We start from the raw sequence: 19,653 nt of genomic DNA, 5'->3' as shown, positions 1-19,653 counted from the left end.
TTTGAATGTGTGTGTCCCCAGAGGCTGTTGCACTAAAATTCCCAGAATCCTTTATTATCAGCCATTGGAAGTTGTGGCTTTGGAGATGTATAGGTCCTTCTAGGGGGTGATGTCCTTACATATTGGTGTTAAAAATAAAGGTTGTAACTGACTTTAGGGGATGGTGCTCATCTCCATTTCTAAGCCAAAGAGCCAGCATTGTCCAAGGACTGCTCTGGTAGTCATGTGGCCAGCATGACTGCACCAAACGCTGTTACCTTCCTACTGAGAAGTGGTACCTATTTATCTACTTGCATTTGCATGTTTTCGAACTTGGCAGAAGCTGGGACTAGTGATGGGCGCTCACCCCATCATGCAGCACTCAGGCCTCGAACTGCCAGCCTTCCAATCTTCTGATCATCAGAACTGCCGTCTTAATCACTAAGCCACCGCATCCCTACATATTGGTGGTAGGCCTTCAGTATGGTCAGGGTGGGATGCCCTTGTCAGGGATTTCCAGAATCTAAGCCTTGGCCCTTTCCTTTGTTCTATTGGAGCCATACTCATATATCTATGGGATACAAAGGAAAAAGTTGAACATGCAAGCTTGAGTAAATTTTCCATTTTCATTCACATTTAAGGATTTGTTAAACAAATATAGATTGGGAAGAGGTTTTAAAATCATTCTTGCATGTTTCATGTATTTGAGATGAATTTTTGCTCTTTAACACCTGCAAAGTGCCTTGGGGTTAAATAAGATCTGATAGTATTCAAAATGTTAAATTTGTAAAAAGGTAAATTGAAGGCATTGGTCACCAATCTGGAGCCAGGAACAATGTTGGATGTTGGGAGTTATTTAACCACAGCAGGCTTTCTCTACCTATTGTCCAGTGGGGAGAGTCAGAATCTCCTTTTGGAAGCTAAAAGCTTTTCCTCCTCCTATTCAGTTAGGCATAAGGAACCTTGACCCAGATTGGTACCACAGCTATGGTGCAAAGAGTTAAGACCCACTAACTCCATGTGAGGGTTCCAATCTAGATTGTCCACCCCTAATACTTGTGAATTGTTTTTTAAAAGCTACTCATGTTGGGAGTTGCCAGCACTGGCAGGCTTTCTGAGGAGAAACCTCCAAAAATAGCGGCCATTTTGGTAAGTAAGGGCCATGGAGAAGCGGCAAAATGCAGCCCTTATGATGTCTCTTCATTGCTCACGTCATTATGGCGGCCCCTGTGTGGATGGGAGGCCACCATGATGACAGCGTCCACATGTTCTAGGGTTCCGGACTGTATGGTTGCCTGCACAGTCTGGAACCCTAGAATCAGCTGCGATACACTGCTTCATGCCTGTGTGTATCGGTCCCATGATAACATTCTCCTGCTCTTCAGGAATGGGAAAAGCATGTGTCCCTGGACGCATACACATATGCTCCTTAAGGTGACATGGAAAGGAGTAGTTCCTAATGATGAATATATCCAGATCACATTATTTTTATTTTTCAAATTAAAACCTGTGTAAAACGTAATTTACATTTGAAATGGAAGGGAGCAACAGATAAATGTACATGCAAAAACATACCCAAGTCCAATGATGTGATTAAGTCAGATACGAACAGTAGTGGCTTGCGTGTGCTGGCTGTCCCACTTTGTACTTCTTGGATGGGACTGTAATTCTGTAGGTACCATTAAAGAGGCCCTTGGAGGGAGGGGTAGAATGGAAGCACTGCACAATGGAACTTTCATCCCTGGAAATCAGAATTGTCCAGCCATGGGGGGTTCCATTTCTCATCTTCTGGTTCTCCAAAGGTCATCCTTTCCTCAGAAATCACTTTTAGCCAAAAACAAGATGTAGACATGCACTTTATTTGTACCTGGATCATGGTTCCAGTTAATTTTAGGAAATAAGATTCTATCCTGACTTGTCTGAGTAAAAGCACTCTCAGCTATGGTGAAGCAGCTACTGGATTCAACCCCTTTGAATTTATACACTGTGCATTGCATATGCAAATCATATAATATGCAAAATAATAATAATAAAATTTTATTTATATACCGCCTTTCCGGAGATCAAGGCGGTTAACAGCATATTAAAACACAACAATATAACATCAAACAACCATAAAAACCATCATAAAATTAACTCATATCATACATCTACATTACTACAGTCTAAAAAATCTCAAGCTAGCCACAAATGCTGCTGAGAGGGGAGGGGGGAGTACTTCAGGGGTTAGGGGTAAGCCTGCTGGAACAGGTATGTCTTTAACCCCTTTTTGAATTGGTCCAGCGAGGTGGCCGAGCGGAGCTCGCCAGGAAGGGAGTTCCAGAGCTTGGGGGCCGAGGTAGAAAAGGCCCTCTGAGTGGTGGTAGTATATCTAGCTTCTGAACCCTTAACAATTGCTTCCCGGCTGACCTGAGTGTGCGAGGTGGATTGTATGGAGAGAGGCGGTCCTCCAAGTACCCTGGGCCCAAGCCATTTAGGGCTTTATAGGTGATAACCAACACCTTGTATTGCGCCCGGAAGCGAATAGGCAGCCAGTGAAGGTCTTTAAGGACCGATGTTATGTGACTGGCCCTGGAAGTACCAGTGACCAATCTTGCCGCCATATTCTGCACCAATTGCAGCTTCCAGGTATGGTACAAGGGTTGCCCCATGTAGAGCACATTGCAGAAATCCAAACGAGAGGTTACCAGAGCATGTACTACCGTTTCAAGGTCCCCCCAGCCCAGGTAGGGACGCAGCTGGCGTATCAACTGAAGCTGATAACAGGTGCTCCTGACCGTCGCATCCACCTGTGATGTAAGGTGGAGCGACGAGTCAAGGAGCACCCCCAGACTGCGAACAGAGTCCTTCACGGGAAGCACGATCCCGTTCAGGACAGGTGGAAACACCGCCATCCCCGAGCCCGGAGAACCTATCACGAGCACTTCCGTTTTCTCTGGATTCAAACTGAGTCTGTTTTCCCTCATCCAGCCCATTACCGACTCCAGACAGGCATTGAGCGGAGAGATGCCATCCCTAGACACTGCATCAGTCGGAGACACAGAGAAGACTATTTGGGTGTCATCAGCATACTGATAACCCCGCGCCCCGTGCCTCCGGATGATCTCTCCCAGCAGTTTCATGTAAATGTTGAAAAGCATGGGGGACAGAATGGCTCCTTGAGGGACACCAGATGTAAGGGCCCTCTTATCAGAGCACACATCCCCCAGCTGCACCATCTGGAACCTACCTGAGAGGTAGGAACGGAACCACTGGAGTGCAGTGCCCCCGATTCCCAACTCCCCCAGGCGCTCCAGAAGGATACCATGGTCAATGGTATCGAAAGCCGCTGAGATGTCCAAAAGCACTAACAGGGACACGCTACCCCTGTCCATGCCCAGACGAAGATCATCGACCAAGGAGACCATGGCGGTCTCAACCCCGTAGCCCACCCGAAAGCCTGTTTGAAATGGGTCTAGATAATCCGTCTCATCCAAGATCAATTGAAGCTGGATTGCAACCACCTTCTCGATCACCTTCCCTAAAAATGGCAGTAGCGATACTGGCCGATAATTATTATGCATCAGGGGGTCGAGGGAGGGCTTTTTTAGCAGTGGTTTTACAGTGGCCAATTTTAAGCTAGATGGAAATTGCCCATCCCTCAGTGATGTATTAATTATACGGTGTAACATGGAAATTACTACCATTCCCCCCTGAGCCGCTAGCCACGAGGGACAGAGATCGAGGGAGCAGGTTGTCTTCCTAACACTTCTAAGGATCTTGTCCACATCCTTGGTACTTACAGACTCAAAATGATCCAGTACAATCGAGTCCACGGAAGCTCTGGAGACCTCTACTCTGGTATCTGCACTAATACTGGCATCAAGATCAGCCCTTATCCGAGAGGTTTTATCCGCGAAGAAGTTGTTAAATTGGTCGCAGCAGGTCTTAGCTGGTTCTAAAATAGGGTTCAGGGCAGGAGGGAGCCGAGTAAGCTCCCTCACCACTCTGAAAAGCTCTGCCGGACGCGACTCCGTGGACGCGATAAATACAGCAAAGAATGAATTCTTTGCTGCATCTATCGCCTCTCCGTAGTCCTTCAAAAGAAGGTCCAGGAGAGCCTTGTCGGCTAAGCGCTGATTTCTCCGCCAGTCACGCTCTAGACGTCGCAGCACCCGCTTCCTTGCCCGGAGATCTTCCGTGTAACAAACATTCTTAATATTTTCCTGGGATATGGAAAGAAGGAAAAAAATACAAGTCACCTTGCATTATGATGTCTTCGACCTAACACAAAGGAAAAGAAAGAGGGAAAGATGAACTCATGGGTTAGCTGGAAGTTTAGGGACAGTCTAAGCCTCAAGTTCTATTGTTGTAACATCTGTTCCCCAGTGGACATTTGTGGACTTTACTGTAATTTTTTAAAAAGGTGTTTGCCACAATTTTTCACTGTCAAAGAAATAATCCTGATAGATGAGTTAGGGAATGTTTAGTGTGGAGACATGGTAAGTAATGAATGTGGCCTTGTCCAAACAGCTGCAGCTGAGGCAGAATGTTCAGGGAAAGTTTGCATATCCAAGTGCTCATAACAAGGACTTTGGAGCCTTGACTGTGGAAAGGAAGCTGTGTGAACTTACTCATGGCTGTTTTGTAGTCTACAGCAGGATTAGAGCCTGCTGGCCATCCATGGCCACCAGCTGGTATCTTCTTCCCAGGGCTCTATGCAGCACCTGGTGGGAGTTACAGGCAGTGGGGTTTGAGACCCTGCTCGATGCTCCATTGACTGCTATGTCTAGCTGGAATGGACTGTGGTAGTCTTCCCTCCAGTTGGACAGAGAAGTTTATCATCACTCCAGCCAACCAGGGCCAGTTTCTCTGAAGCTACAGCCTACTCACCACCCACCTTCAGTTGCATGTTCTGGCTCCACTATATGGGATAGGCGATTAATGTTCCATGTCTCTATCATGCTTTGTTACTACTATGTGCATGTACATGGATTCGGGATCTAGAAGGTTTGTAGGACCCTGGAAAGGGTGTGTACAAATGAGAGTCTCCCTAAGAGACCTTGGGTAGGAAGTGTGGCAGAAATGGGTTGCCCAAGTGAGAGTTGACATATTTCTGGCACCCTTTCCCATGGGGGAAGTAGGGGGCTCTCACCATGGATTGGCCTCAGTGTTCTACTTTGGTTTTCCAGGAGTGCCCAAAGTTGGTCTCATTGAGCAGCAGACAGGCTAGTCAGTGCCCAGATCCAATCCCATGCATGTGCCAATCCAGCTGTAGCTGTAATCAATAAACAGTTGTGGCCTTTTCTCTCCCAACTGTGGTTTGGGTGAAGGGCATAACATGAAGGAAAAAGACAGTGTTCAAACTACTGCAAAACGTGTAGTTTGGTGCCATAGCAGCTCCTACATTTATGGACCCCCCACCTTATCCCAGTAACCTAGGACACTTAGGCGGGATACAAACCGCCGCTTTGCGGCGCTTCCCCGCCGCCGCCGTTTGCTCCGCGCGGGAGCTGCAGCAGTCAAACCGCGCGGCTCCCGCGCGGAGCAAAAAAGAAGCTCCATTTCAGAGCTTCTTTTTGCGGCGCCTCTATGACGTCGCGAGGCACCTGGCACGGACTCGCGACGTCATAGGTGCCGTGACACATCTGGACGCTATGCGTCCAGTACGTAAAGATGGCGGCGCCCATGTAGAAGGGGCGCCGCCATCTTGTACGTATAGGATACGTACTAGGGTTAGGGGGGTGCGGAAGCACCGCCCCTTCCTAACCCTAGTACGTATCCTATACGTACTATATGGCGGTTTGTATCCCGCCTTACTAAAGTATGCTTTGGGCCCCTGTTTTATTTTGTTTACACAGGCATTTCCTGAATATTATTTATGTATTGCACTGTAAATAAATAATTATGTAGAGTGCGCCCGCGCCATATGCGGAAACCGCATGACAATAAAAGCAATGGCTTGCACATGCCCTATTGTTTCCTATGGGGCACAAGCAAACGCAGATTTCCCTTTACGCGGGGAGATCCAGAATGGGAGGGCCCACTATATTGTATAATTTTGTACTGTAATTACCATATTTATTATGTACTGTCTTGCCCAAACATTCGAACAATGATTAAAAATGTTTTGTGGGGATTTTGGTGACTTTAAAAAGATTTAATGTGCATTCCAATTTTGTGTTGTGTACAGTGGGCCCTTTGTATACGCAGGGGAGGGCCTCAAGTCTCGCTTGTTTTAGTGGCTGTGTGTTTATGTGCTGCTTAAGCTTAAATCCACAGATGGGGGTGCATGCTGTATTTTGGATTTAGATTGTGAATTGTTTTAAGATTATGTTGATAGTGGTGGTTAGGAGTGCTAGGGCAGGACTGTTCATGGTCTGGGGATTTCCGTTTAAAAAACCGAGACATAAGGATGACTCTGTGTGATATAACAAGAGGCCGACCCTGGGAAGATTACAAGGGGGAGCTTATGAGGGCGAACCCCTGGTGGTGTAATTGAATCTGTGATGACCACGGTCTTGGTTTGAGTTTAGCTGTAGCCATCTTTTTCCTACTAAAACATGGCAGTGGATAGCTTTGTCCACTCCATGCCCTGGAATTGCTTAACTGGACAAATGCAAAATGATGGGTGAAGAAGTCACTCAATGGTGCAGCGCAGGAGAACAAAAAAGGGATATATTTAAAACAAAAACACTGAGGCCCAGGGCTTGCATCACAAGTATAAGTATACCCACAAAAAGCAGAAGAGTTGGTACTTTGGCCTGTGTTGCATTTGTTGCATAAAAAGGAGGAAAGGAGAGGGGGAGGGGAAAAATGTGGCAGCTTCTTTAAGACTAACTGGTTTTTATTTTTACATAACCTTTCACAGATATAAACCCACTTCTTCAGATGCGGTTCTGAGGGGTATTAAGGCCTAAAGTATAAAGCACATTTGTATAGTTGTGGGAATGAGATAGAATGTAATAGGATAGATGTGAGATACCATATATATTCAGATGTGTTTTCTATGTATAGTATAGAGCAGATGTACCCAAAACATGCAGTGATGGAGTTTTTAAATCAGTTATCTGGATACTTAGAGAAGCTAATGAAACCACAGTCTTCTGTTTTGTAGACAGCAGTGGCTTTTAGAGAAAACATACGTAAAACATTATAAAGGTGTTACACTAATACTTCACATGTGGTACCGTTTATCTTTGCCAGCTTGACTTTAGATGGCACATCTTAAGACAACAGTGCCACCACCTGGTCAGAGAAACAATAGTTTGGTTGATTATTTTTTTTAACCAAAGTACATTAGTTAGTACTTGGATGAATACCAGGGGATGTAGGCTATATTTCAGAGGGAGGAACTGGCAAAACCAAGTCCAAGTATCCCTGGCCTAAGAAAATCCTATGAAATTCAAGGAGCCACCATAAGTTGACAATCGACCTTAAAGGCACATGCACACGTATACACAAGTCAGTTATTCACTTCAGGTGTATCAGGTGTATGGAGATCAATCTAAACTATAAAAGGGATAATAAATATATCAAATAATTCATAGTAATATTGTTTAGTTCATAATTTTGATAGTTTGCTTATATTTATTTTTACCCTAAAAGTAATTACCTTACGTATACTTCCTGCATCAAACTACTCCCTCCACAAATTGGATTAGAAATGCTCCTGTCAATGTAATACTACTTATATTGATGATCATATTAAAATTCTACAAAGTATGCATATTGCATTAAAATACCATTAAAGGAACATTTTTGGCACAACTGCCTAATATTTACTGATTTTTTTTTAAAAAAATACCTCAGATAGTAGTGCTTGCAGAAGAACCTGGCATCTTCTGCGAGTAAACAGTGCAAGAGCATTCCCTTTTTATATTTTCCTAATACATGGATAATCTCCAGTTTTTAAGATTGGCTTTTGGATTTGGATTTCAAGGTAAGTTTCCTCCTTCCATTTCATTTATGCCATGGCAAGAGATGGGAAGTCTACCCTGATCATGGGGAAACCATGAACTGCAGCTGGGAAATACTATGGATTCTTGCTCCTGGAGCCCTTCCACATTATACAATTATAGCACTATATTCCACTTCAATTGCCATGGCAACATCCTGTGAAATTCTGGGGTTTGCAGTTTGATAATGCATTAGAAGAGATCTCTAGCTGAAAATTCTAAACACACACACAACCACACTTCTCAGGATGCCATGGAAATTAAGGTGGAACATGGTGCTGAAAATGTGTAGTAGTAAAGGGCTTTTGGTGTACCAAACCTGACACATGGATTTATCACACTGAGGCTAATTTCACCATTAAAAAGAGATTAAAGCGCATTTAAGCCATCCCTCAAATAAAGCAAAAATGGCAAGTAATTGTGCAAATGAATATTTCATGCAATTGCGCAAATAAAGTGATACCTGGCATGCACTGTCGCTGAAATCCCCAAAGTAAAAAAGATGTGTATTAATGCTTCTTTGTGACTAATGTTTTGTGCAACATCGTGTGAAATAGTTTTGCATAATTATGTGATTTTTCTGGGATATTGACAGGATAAACTCCCGATCTCCTTTGCGTGATAGTGTATTCATATCTCCAGCACATATGACTTATTTTTTAAAAATCTATTACTGATCTGATCATCTCAGTGTCAAACCACTGAAAGCAATGCAGTAAAATATTTAAAGTCTTTACAATTCATCAAACAGCCTTTGTTCTTCTTTTATTCTGTCTGTCTATCTATCTATCTATCTATCTATCTATCTATCTATCTATTTAAAAACCCTTTACAGCGAGTGTCATGTGTTCTAGGGAGGTTTGTTCTTGTGTTTCTCATGGTAAAATATTCCTTAAAGAAGGATTTAAACAGCAGTTTGCGGTGTGGCATAAGATTCTGCCATGGAAAAGGGAGTAAGTCACACGTCCCATTGGTCTTTCTCTAATGATTGGATGTGCCAAAGTATTGCCACATAAATTGGAACATCTCTTTCTCTAAGTGTAGAAGGGTGTAAGAGTACAGGAATAATGAATGAACCATATTTCCAACATTAATGCATAGTACAGTAATTAGGAGCTAGCATTGTGTAGTGGTTTAAGTGTTGGACTAGGGAGACTAGGATTCGAATGCTTGCTCAGGGATGAAAACCCTCTGGGTCAGGGGTAGGCAACCTACAGCCCGCGGGCCGGATCCGGCCCGGCGAGGCCTTGGGACTGGCCCCAGCCCGGTCCTGCCGTCGATTGCCACCGAGGCCTTTGGCCTCTTGTGCGAGGGTGCGGGGCCTTTGGCCTATCAGGAGGAGGCAGGCAAGGGGGAGCAAGGGGGGGGAATTGTCTATAGAAGCCTTAGAAACATGCATTTAGATTATCATTTTTTAAAAAAAGCAGCAAATTTTTTCACGTGTCCTCCATTTAAAAAAGTGTCCTCTCTATTTGAAAATTTTGTCCTACATTTGTCCCGGTTTATATATATATATATATATATATATATATATATATATATAATTATTTAATTATTTGGTTTTTTTTGCTTCAGCCCCCCAGTTGTCTGAGGGACAGCAACCCGGCCCCCGGGTCAAAAAGGTTGCTTACCCCTGCTCTGGGTAAACCACACTCTCCCAGCCTCAGTCAAAGGCAATAGCAAACTCTGAGCAAACTTTGCCAAGAAGATTCGGTGATAGATTATTCTTAGGTTTGCTATAAGCTGGAAATGACTTAAAGGCAAACGACATCAAATAGTAATTAGAAATGACAGTCTACAAATCCTCTTCGTGGACAGGAGATGTGAGAACATCTCCTTAGACATAGCTTTTCCAGAAGAGATATGTATACATTAAACACTAGTAGGATATCAGGGTACCTTTCAGATTGTGGTCCTTGAGGACACAGAATGAGTCCTTGGAAAACTAATGACCCTGTATGCTTGAGCCTTTTCTATCTTGATGCTTAAAGCAGCAAGATGAGATGTGTCTAAGTGGGTTTCATAGATAGTGCATCCTTCAGAGGAGAATTCTTTCACAGTTCTGAAAGAAGCTGTATGGTTGGGAGACCTACATTTTATGAAAGTAGTAGAAATAGCTATCATGCTGTAACCAGACTTAATGTTTAAACATGCAGGGATTTCTGAACATAGCTGTTTATTTAGATCCATTCCGCTCTGACTTAAGACCATGTTTTAGAAAAGAAAGGAGAATGTAGACTAGGCAAGTCTGTTTTGCCTTTTGTGCACAACATTCAGAGCTGATAGTTGTGGTCATTGGCCAAGGCCAGAGGTTGGGGGAAATGCTTTTATTATTTTTAAAAAATATTTGTTTGTTTATCTATCTCACTTTTTTCTCAATAAGGGACTTATAGGGACTTTGGGGGACTGCATCTCCCAAAATGTCTCAGCCAGCATGCTCACTGGCTTTATGACCCACAAAACTGGATGCCTCCCAAAAGAGGACTGTGAAAATAAGTAAATTATTGAACTTCCTTCAGAACCCAATACTGGCTGATCTGGGCTGAATTTAACTTGGTGGGTCAAAGGCTGTTGCAGACCTAGGGCAGCCATTTGTTTGTAACAGCAAGTTTCAAGAGAAGCTTTCCATTATACTGTCTCCAGACATCTGAAGGAACCCACACAGTGAATGAGCTACAACTCTAAGTGCCAAGAAATCCATTTCCCCAAACTGCAGCCAGGGAAACATGCCAAAAGAAAGAGCAGATGGATGCAGCTGATTGGGATGCTCTGTTTTAGAACACTCAGAAAGGATCCCCCCATGGAAGATCAAAATGAAGAACCCCATTCCTATAGTTAGGAACACATTTATGATGGCTTTTAAGATTCAGTGATTTCAGTTCATGGCTTTGGCTTTTTGCCACTTGTTAAGACTTCAGGGTTCTGCTTTGAAGACAGACATTACCCCAGGGCTTCTGTTGGCTTTTCCTAGGGTGACTGCTCAGATCAGATTAAGGAGTGGCTTTGGGATTTTTTGAGAAGGGATCCAATAACCATGCCAGCTGGTATTAAAATTTGTTGTCTAAAATAAGGCACTCAAAAACACAGGGATGAATGTAGTATATGCAGCAAAGAGAAATGGCATCTGAAATATTTAAGGGGAAAGTGCCCAGATTTACAGAACACGGAGAATGACATCAATTCTTGCTAGCCTTTTTTTAATGCAGCATGCATTTTAATTGAGAATTGTCACTTTGATGAAAAACCACAAAGCAGTGCTTGTAATTTCTTTTTAGATGGGAGTCCATGTTGTGGATTCTGCAGTTGCTGGTTTAGGAGGTTGCCCCTATGCAAAAGGTGCCACGGGAAATGTAGCCACAGAAGATGTGATATACATGCTTAATGGATTAGGAATCAATACGGTAAGCTACTTTCCAAATATATATGTATATATATGTATGAATATTTTCAAAAAAATCTGAGAGTGGGAAAACATTTCTGATGTAAAATTAATGCAGTGACAACTATGCTGATTTTTAAAACATGTGATTTATGGCAACCAACAAGACATGTAACTATGCATCTTTATATCCTAGGTTCTAGGTGTGAGGATCCATTCTAGGTGCGAGGATATATCAGATTACTTAGCATGTTTGGTTCTATGAAAAGCCTGGTTTTGGAGGCAAGAGTCTTTTTTGGGATTTCACTGTTACTGTCAGAAGACTTTCTGTCAGCTTCAAGGAGCCATATATAATATGTAATTAGCTAGGTATGTCCAGTTAGAAGTAAACGTTTATGGTTTATTCATTTTAAATTAGGCAACAAGCTATGAAACACCCATCTTTTGACACTACTATTTACATCCATTTCTCAGAATCCCTTCCTGAAAACGTCAGTTCCGTTAATGTTCCCCCATCCCCCATGTTCTTGTAATGAAGTCATTGCTATCAAGAAATTCCACAGCTTTCATAGTCATTTTTTTCTGGTTTTGATATGTTTAATTTTTTATTAATTGAATGTATTTAGTGTTTTGCTTCTCAACAATCTTCATTTGCATTTTTGTTTCTTAAAAAAATCTTATTTTCTGTTTGCATACAATTACTTTCATTGCTACATGCAAATATGTGTTTTCCGATGGTCTTAGGTGACCCCTGTGAAAGGGTCATTCGACTCCCAAAGGGGTCCCGACCCACAGGTTGGGAACCACTGCCTTAGGGTCATCATAAGTCAGAAATGCCTTAAAGGCACATAATAACAGCTACAAATAATTGAAATCCTCCACCAGGTGCACTACCTATAATCCTTCAATTATCAGTTGGGATCAAATATGCTCCACATGTGCTTTACCATTGAAATCCTCACATGATGCTTCCTCTGTGCATAGACCAGCAGTGTACACTATTTCTGGCTGGTTGACCAAAGAAAATATGGACTCATGGAAATACTCTCTAGACATTCTTCCAACTGTTTTGGAGCTGCTTTTTTCATGTGTATGGCTAGAAGAGCAATTTCACAACTAGCCATTCACTTGGTCTTTTCCGTGGTAATATGTCCTTGCCACTTCAAGCTTTATCATTTCCGTGGAAAAGACATAGACAGTCATGAAACACTCGTATGGATGAATTGTTTACTCTCTCCTCCCCACATGAACACTTTGTCATCTGTATAGAGATGTGCTTTAGCACATACAATCGATACTATAGGGATAGGGTTATACATCAAGATCGGATAGCACCTTTAAAAAAATAAGAACAATCAAATCCAGTATAATGCTCTTACTATTGCACTTATATGTTCTAGGTCAGTGAGTTCGTTTTCCTGTTTGTTAGTATTTAACAGGAGCCACTTAGTGAAATTAAACATTGCTTTTTGTTTACATTTGATCTGAACTGTCTCCTGGCTTCCTTTCATTTCAGTGTTCTTGGCTCTGGCTTTATTGACTGAAGTCACTTTGAAAAAAGAACACAATGGGTGAAATGATTTTTTGAGTATCCTGCAATGCTATCAGAGGGGTAGTTAATGCACCTTTTAAAAGGATGTTCAGGATGTTCAGCATGATTGGGCACATTGTCAATGAAGTGAAGAAAAGATTAATCTGATATATATGCAGATTATAATGACAAGGTTCTGAATTTTTAGGAAATGTGAACATTTGTCAAGAGACAACCATATGATTTACGGTGCTCGCATATATATTTTATATCATTTGTATGTCAGTATCCATGAGGTATAGCTGTCCTATTAATACAGTAATTATGCAGTATTATTCCACTTTATTCTCAAGGACATTTACATCCCACAAGTTTACTAGGGAATGTATGTATTCTGAAACTTCCGGGAAGTTCAGAATGAAGTGAATGAAAAAGGTACAGTCAGCATCTGACACATCAAAATTCTGGATGTCCTCACTCAGCAGTTTTATGTACAGTAGTTTCACAAGGGGAAAAATAGAGTAGCACCCTGAGATTGCATAGTTTAGGAGCACTCATTTGGAAACTGCCATCTTATATGAAAACTTGTAAGTTATTGCAGACTCTGATGACCATGATTCAATTTCAGTAACATTATAACCAAAGGTAAAAATAATCTCTCTCTCTTTTTCTCAATTTTAGGGTGTGAATCTTTACAAGGTTATGGAAGCTGGGGACTTCATCTGCACAGCCTTGAATAAGAATACAAATTCTAAAGTTGCACAAGCTTCCTTCAGTGGTTGAGCTGCCAAAGAAGTAGTGCTATTTCTAAAAGTTACATATTTGGCCATCAGTGTGCTCTGTCTATTTATAGATGCATGTGGCAAACCTTATGCAAAAATCATTTCAGCAGAAATAGAAAATGATCTGTAGAGAATATCTGGCATCTCAATAGCAGCAATATGTAATAAAATCAGAATGGGATCTTCAGGCCTGGTTGCCAAATGAAACCATCTTCCTTTTTTCTCTTAGCTCTTGGAGATTGCCCTTCTGCAAAGTGCCATGGCTTCATTGGGCCTCATCTAGCATAGTTTTACGAGCAAATAAGAATATATGCAAGCTTGCTTATAGAAGTGAAAAAGAAAAAAAATGTTTGGGCCTGAGACACTGGCCATTCCTCTGTGTTCAAATGAGCATAACTCAAGGCAAAAGTTTACCACAGAAGTGCATATGCATCAAGTGAAGTAGTCTCTAGCCTGCAAATCTAACTAGTAATACATTTCTTTAGTCTTTTACAATGCCCCAGGTCTTTATTGGCCTTGTTTTTATTTCCCTACTCTTTTGGAAACATGTATGTGTATGCTTTCTGGTGTGATAAGTTATTTAGGAAACCTCTATCCTGAGCAAGACAGATTATGTACACTGAGATCAAATTTCAAATAGATAACTAACGTAATGTGTTCCTGCTGAAGATTTACAAAATCTATCCTGAGATATAATAAATATGTGAGGATTGTATTTCAGGAGAAATATTCACCATGCTAAAAGTAGTATGAGAAAAGGAACAGCACAGTGAGTTTGATATGGTGGAAATATGTTAAACTTTTAAGGTTCATTGAAGAGGTATATACAATATACATCTAAAGCAGAATGCCAGCCCACCAACCATGTACAGTGATTAGTTACCAGTCATTTTAAATCACTTTGGACACATTTAAAACATGAACTTCATTTTAGTTCCTTGATTTGTTCGAAACCAGGGGGCTGGTGGCTTGTGTTGATCACATATCGTGAATGTCCAGTTTAAATGGCCTCATCCCCATGTCAGCAACTGTTATTTTACATCACTTTGGACACAACTGGCTGCCATGTTCTAAAGATAGAAAGTGTATTCCTACTTCTTAATCAGGCTGGCTTTTAATGTCCTATAAATATTTGCAGCAGTCCATGAGGTCCATCATTGTGTGTGGCCTTGCTGTTATACATTTTATTACTCCAGATTACCTTTTTTCATTTGCCAAGTCAATTATGCTGTGAACAGGGAGCCAAACCCAGATTTACTATGAGCAGTATATTTGTAATATTTTACTATGGTTGACATCTGTTAAGAATATGAATGACTTTATCTTGGTCCAAAAATGTGTAGGAAATGGCAGTTTGCCATGTTTTACAAACTGATGGTGCCCCTTTGTAGTTGTTACATACATTAAATTCACTGCAGTCTGCTTTTATTCCATCTACTAAAAAAACAAAACAATAATATTAACAATGGGGGAAATATCATTTTGAGTTGCTGCTGTTGCTGTTGCTGCTGCTGTAAGATTTTCATTTGTTTCCAGTAGAGGATTTTAGATCTGTGTTACAAGCATATTGAAAGCAAGGATGATGCACAATAGCATTATTTTGATGGATCACTCTCTTACACAGTTCTGGTCAAATTAAACATGGTATTATTCATGTGGCTAATAACTGTGTGAGTGATGTGGGGTTTTGAAAAAAAGAAAATAGCAACCAAGCAGCCATGATCTGTATATCAAACAATGAAATCTTTCTACAGTACACAGTTATAGCACTTTGGTGCTACTGTAGTTTGTGGACGTACTTAGATTTCTCTGCAGGGGAGTTCCTGCGTTGTAGCTCAGGGGAGTGGACTAAAGCTCTCTAGCAAGAAGTCTGCATCAACAAACTACATGCCCAAGGATTCCATATGATACAACCATGATAATTAAAGTGGTGTCAAGTGGTTATAATTATGTAGTACAGATACACTCAGTGTGTGGAAGGGGAGTTTTAATATATCAGCTTCACTGTGGTCCCCATTTTGGCCCAAAGAGAAGGAACAAATGGATAGACATTGCAAAGAAAAGTTCCTAAGATCTGTTTGGCAGATCTTGAACATCTTGCCCTGAGAGGTGGCAGATTTTCCTTTGCTGGAAGTATTTAAGCATCAGCCACCAGCATGTGGCTACATCCTGCATTGTAGAATCTGCATTGAGCAGGAGTTAGGTTGAACTAGGATCAGATTTACTATATAATCTCCAAAGTCCCCCTCCCCTTTTTGTAAACTAGTTTATCTCTTCCCCCAGTGGCCCTTTGACATCCTTACCTAAAGACAAGAGAAACATCCCTAGTAAATCTGGGTTTGTTAAATGAGCAAGGCTATGAACTTCTAATTTCAAAGTGTATAACCCACAGTACAGTTTAACCTGTCATAAATCAATCGTTGTAACTGTGGATCAAGAAAGTGCCTCTTAACTATTTGAAATGGAAGAGCTCCCTAATTTACATATTCCACATTTGTTGAATATGAAATTATAATGTGAGACCGAGTGCAGTCCAGTGAGTTCCACTGTTTTAAAAACCGTGGACTTCTTTACAACCCAGTGCAATCAACAAGGATTTGTTGTTTTAACTCCTTTGAGCCTCAAAAGGTTAGTACTGTTGTGGTTCACAACTCCACTAGGAACATTTTCTCAGTTAATTTACTTTCTCTGAAATCATGTACTTAACACAGAGCTTAGAAAAGTTACTTTTTTTGGACAATAATACCTATTTCTTTAGACTAAAGATTGAGTGTCCTTTGGTCATTTGCCATTTGACAGCTAACCTGGATTTTTTGGGGGGTCCACTTATCACCTTTGGCCACCTTAGCATCCAAACAGGCAGAGTTAACATGAACACTCCACTTCAGCATTCTTAAGTCCTGGAAGTGCAGGATATTTATATTGGGAAATGAGCAGGCTCTTTGGTAATTTTTTAGACTATTTATTGTAGGCAATCATAGATAAACAAACATACGCATTCCCCCTTAGAGAGAAACACAGACATGTCAGTGTTTGGGCACATGGCTTGCATTATATTACATAATGCAGCTCCCACTGTGCCTCATGGAACATGAATGTGATGCATGACTGCTCAGCCCATGGAGCTGTCATTATCATGGTGGCAACATGTGAAATAAGCTTCAATCACCTAGTTCCTTAGTTTGTGGTCTCAGTCTAGAATATTTGTCAATTTTCCCTTTAGCAGAGTTTTCACAAGCTCGGAACAAATCCTTGTATATCTGTTACATACAGAGCATAGCAAACTACTTTTGAAAAATACAGTGCGCCCACACCGCCGCGAGCACAAGCCCCATTACTTGTAATGGGGCTTGAGCATATGTGCCTTTTTTTTTACGCTGGGGGGGGGGGGGTCCAGAACGGATCCCCCACGTAGAAGAAGGGTGCACTGTAATTAATTGCAATTACTATTCCAAATAACTAGTCAGCTTTATAATTAGGTTTTAAAAGTAGCTTGTTGATCCCTTAGTATTCAGAAATAACTAAAATGATTGGTTTACCTATTTCTCCCCATAATCATAATTCTCTGCATTTCAGGGCTGTGGTTCAGAACACACCAAAGTAGGAAGAACACACTCAGACTAGAACTTTAAAGGTAACTAGCAGTGTCAACAGACCGGTGATAAAGGCTAGCATTGGGGTGGAGTGGGGTGTGGCATCCACGTGACGCACTCCCCGACTCTGCCCCCATGCTGGCATGAAGGTGCGTGCCCCACCACATGGCAGGTAGTATCATGTCACTTCTCTGGCACTGCATCCAAATGACGCCCTTTCAGAGGCGCAGAAAGAAGCTGCTTTTTGTGGTTCTTTTTTGCGCTGCAGAAAGGCCAGATTGGGCCCACAGCATGTAGTTGGCGCGACCCTCATCTGGTGCTGAAAACTACAAAAGGAGTGAGTGTATCCCTTGAAACGTTACAATCTTAATGTGACTTAGCTATGCCTTTTAATTGTGAAATGAAATTAATTATGAGTAAATTGCTATCTGTAACTAGTTATTTCCAAGCTCTGGTTGTACTTCCTCAACACATTTTAGAATTCATAAGTATCTGTAATTTTAATTTATAAAACTATTTTAATAATATTGTAAATTCAAATTTTAATAAAGAGGTCAAGTCTACTAAAGCTCCTGCTACCAGCTTCTACGACTGCATCCGCACTGCAGGAACAACCCAGTTTGACACAGCTTTAACTGCTATGGCTCAATGCTATGGAATTCTGGGATTTGTAGTTGTGTGAGACATTCATCCTTCTCTGTCAGAGAGAGTTATTTATATATTTTTGTTGATATCAAATATTTCACTTATGTAGAGTGTTTTTTTTTAAATCATACAAGATTTTCATTCTGTCTTTATGCCCAGATTTTTGTTCTGAGTAAGAATATAAAATAAAAAAACTTTAAGTTGTAGACTGTTATAAATATCATTGATTAAATAAATCACCTGAAACATTATAGTATATTGTGGTTTCATTTAATGCATCTGTTATTTGCTTTTACTTGTTTATAGTATTATCTCTCAGAGTAAGAATTAAAAAGAACACTAGGAAATAGAGTGATATGTTACAAAATGGTGTATATATTAGCTACAGGTGAGCAAACTATGCCAATAAAACCTTGGTAATTATCAGCTGCCTTTTCATCTGTTGTTGACATTATTGAGTTATAATAAGTCATACTGAGTGCATTTATTTCTCATTCTCTCTCTCTCTCTATATATATATATATATTAATCAGTGGGTTCTAGTTTTGTGAGTAATGACTCACAATTGATTAATTTCTTTTAAATAATGGTGGAGGTACATTTCTTCTCTTCATTGCTTTGGACATGTCAATTTAGGATCACCAAACCTACTTTAGACAAAAGTGCTCAGCATGTCATCCTCATAAGCTGCTGGGGTTACTCAATATACTGACACTTGCCTTGAGCCTGTGTATCAGATGGTCTAGAGCCTCCATATTGACGTTCCACAAGTCAAAATGTCCCTGGCATTGTGGGAAGCTAAAAATATCAGCCAGCGCCAATTCAGAGTACATATTGCTGATGTTACCAAACACTTGGATCAAGACAGAAGATCCAATCCACTTTATTGTGGATCCCCTCCAACCTGAACCCAGTCCTAGGGTATTTCAATTTTACAGGTTCTTACAATTTGTCTTCTGCCTTTGTTGCTATCCCTAGTATACACAAATATGTATTCTAATAATGCATTTTTGCTTAAGTAAGATTTCTAAGGCTGTACTTGGCTGTGAATAACCCCCAGTGACTAAGTGGGACTTTGTTCTGGGTAAGTTAGCATAAAAGGGGGGGGTGTGTGTGATTTATTTACATTTAGCATGCCACTCTAGTGTGGGATGTACTTGGTGTAAGCAGGCTTCAGTGAACATACTCCTCTCTGGAATGGGGAATACATATTCAAATGCATGCTGTACATATGGTCCACAGGCCTGGATTGCCATTCAGTTCTTTTAACTCCTTACTGCTTTTCATATGATACAGGCATCATTTCTTTTCCCCTAGGGAGTTTATCACAAGTTTAAATGGGCCAGTACCCATAGTTACACATTACTGGGAATAGGGCTGATTCAGTCATTAGGCATAGTCAGGTAGCAGATCTAAGATGTCATTATAGGGCAGCAAATTGTCAGTAACTTAAATTGTTATTGTTAAACACACCCCTTTTCGCTCCGTTCTCTTATCTCTTGCAAATACCTCCTTGACTTCACATTGATTTTAAAATTAATTTTAATTGAATAAACTTGATAATAATATGCATGTTAATTTATCAATCTTGTTGCATCAGCTCCCCCCTCCCCACATCCTTCTCATTCTGCATTACTCCACACACAGAGAAAATAGTCATCAAGGGAGATCATTTTATATACAGAGGTAATTATTTGAATGAGTGTTACAGCTATGATGATACAGTTTTACAATTAAAAGATATAGTACTAGTTTATTAGAATATAATTCTCCAGCCTCTTTAGCTGATTTTTTGATGGTATATGAT

The 19,653-nt window shown here is 40.9% G+C and overlaps 1 protein-coding gene across 2 annotated transcripts in view; it reads left to right on the top strand.

Annotated features, from left to right (window-relative positions):
- HMGCLL1 (3-hydroxy-3-methylglutaryl-CoA lyase like 1) overlaps positions 1-18,073 on the top strand; it is an 85,443-nt gene extending 67,370 nt beyond the window's left edge. For both annotated transcript variants that reach the window (XM_089531139.1, XM_089531140.1), the window contains exons 8-9: positions 11,192-11,317; positions 13,508-18,073. In XM_089531139.1, coding sequence (XP_089387265.1) covers positions 11,192-11,317; positions 13,508-13,609 — 228 coding nt within the window. In that variant the 3' untranslated portion in view covers positions 13,610-18,073. The remainder of the gene's footprint in view (positions 1-11,191; positions 11,318-13,507) is intronic.
- The last annotated feature ends 1,580 nt before the right edge of the window (positions 18,074-19,653 follow it).

This window comes from Sceloporus occidentalis, unplaced genomic scaffold (genome assembly GCF_023333645.1).
Source record: "Sceloporus occidentalis isolate IW3139 unplaced genomic scaffold, rSceOcc1.0.p SCAF_6, whole genome shotgun sequence".
Taxonomy (NCBI): domain Eukaryota; kingdom Metazoa; phylum Chordata; class Lepidosauria; order Squamata; family Phrynosomatidae; genus Sceloporus; species Sceloporus occidentalis.
The sequence above is the reverse complement of the archived record's forward strand: the minus strand, read 5'-3'. Positions and strand labels throughout refer to the sequence as shown.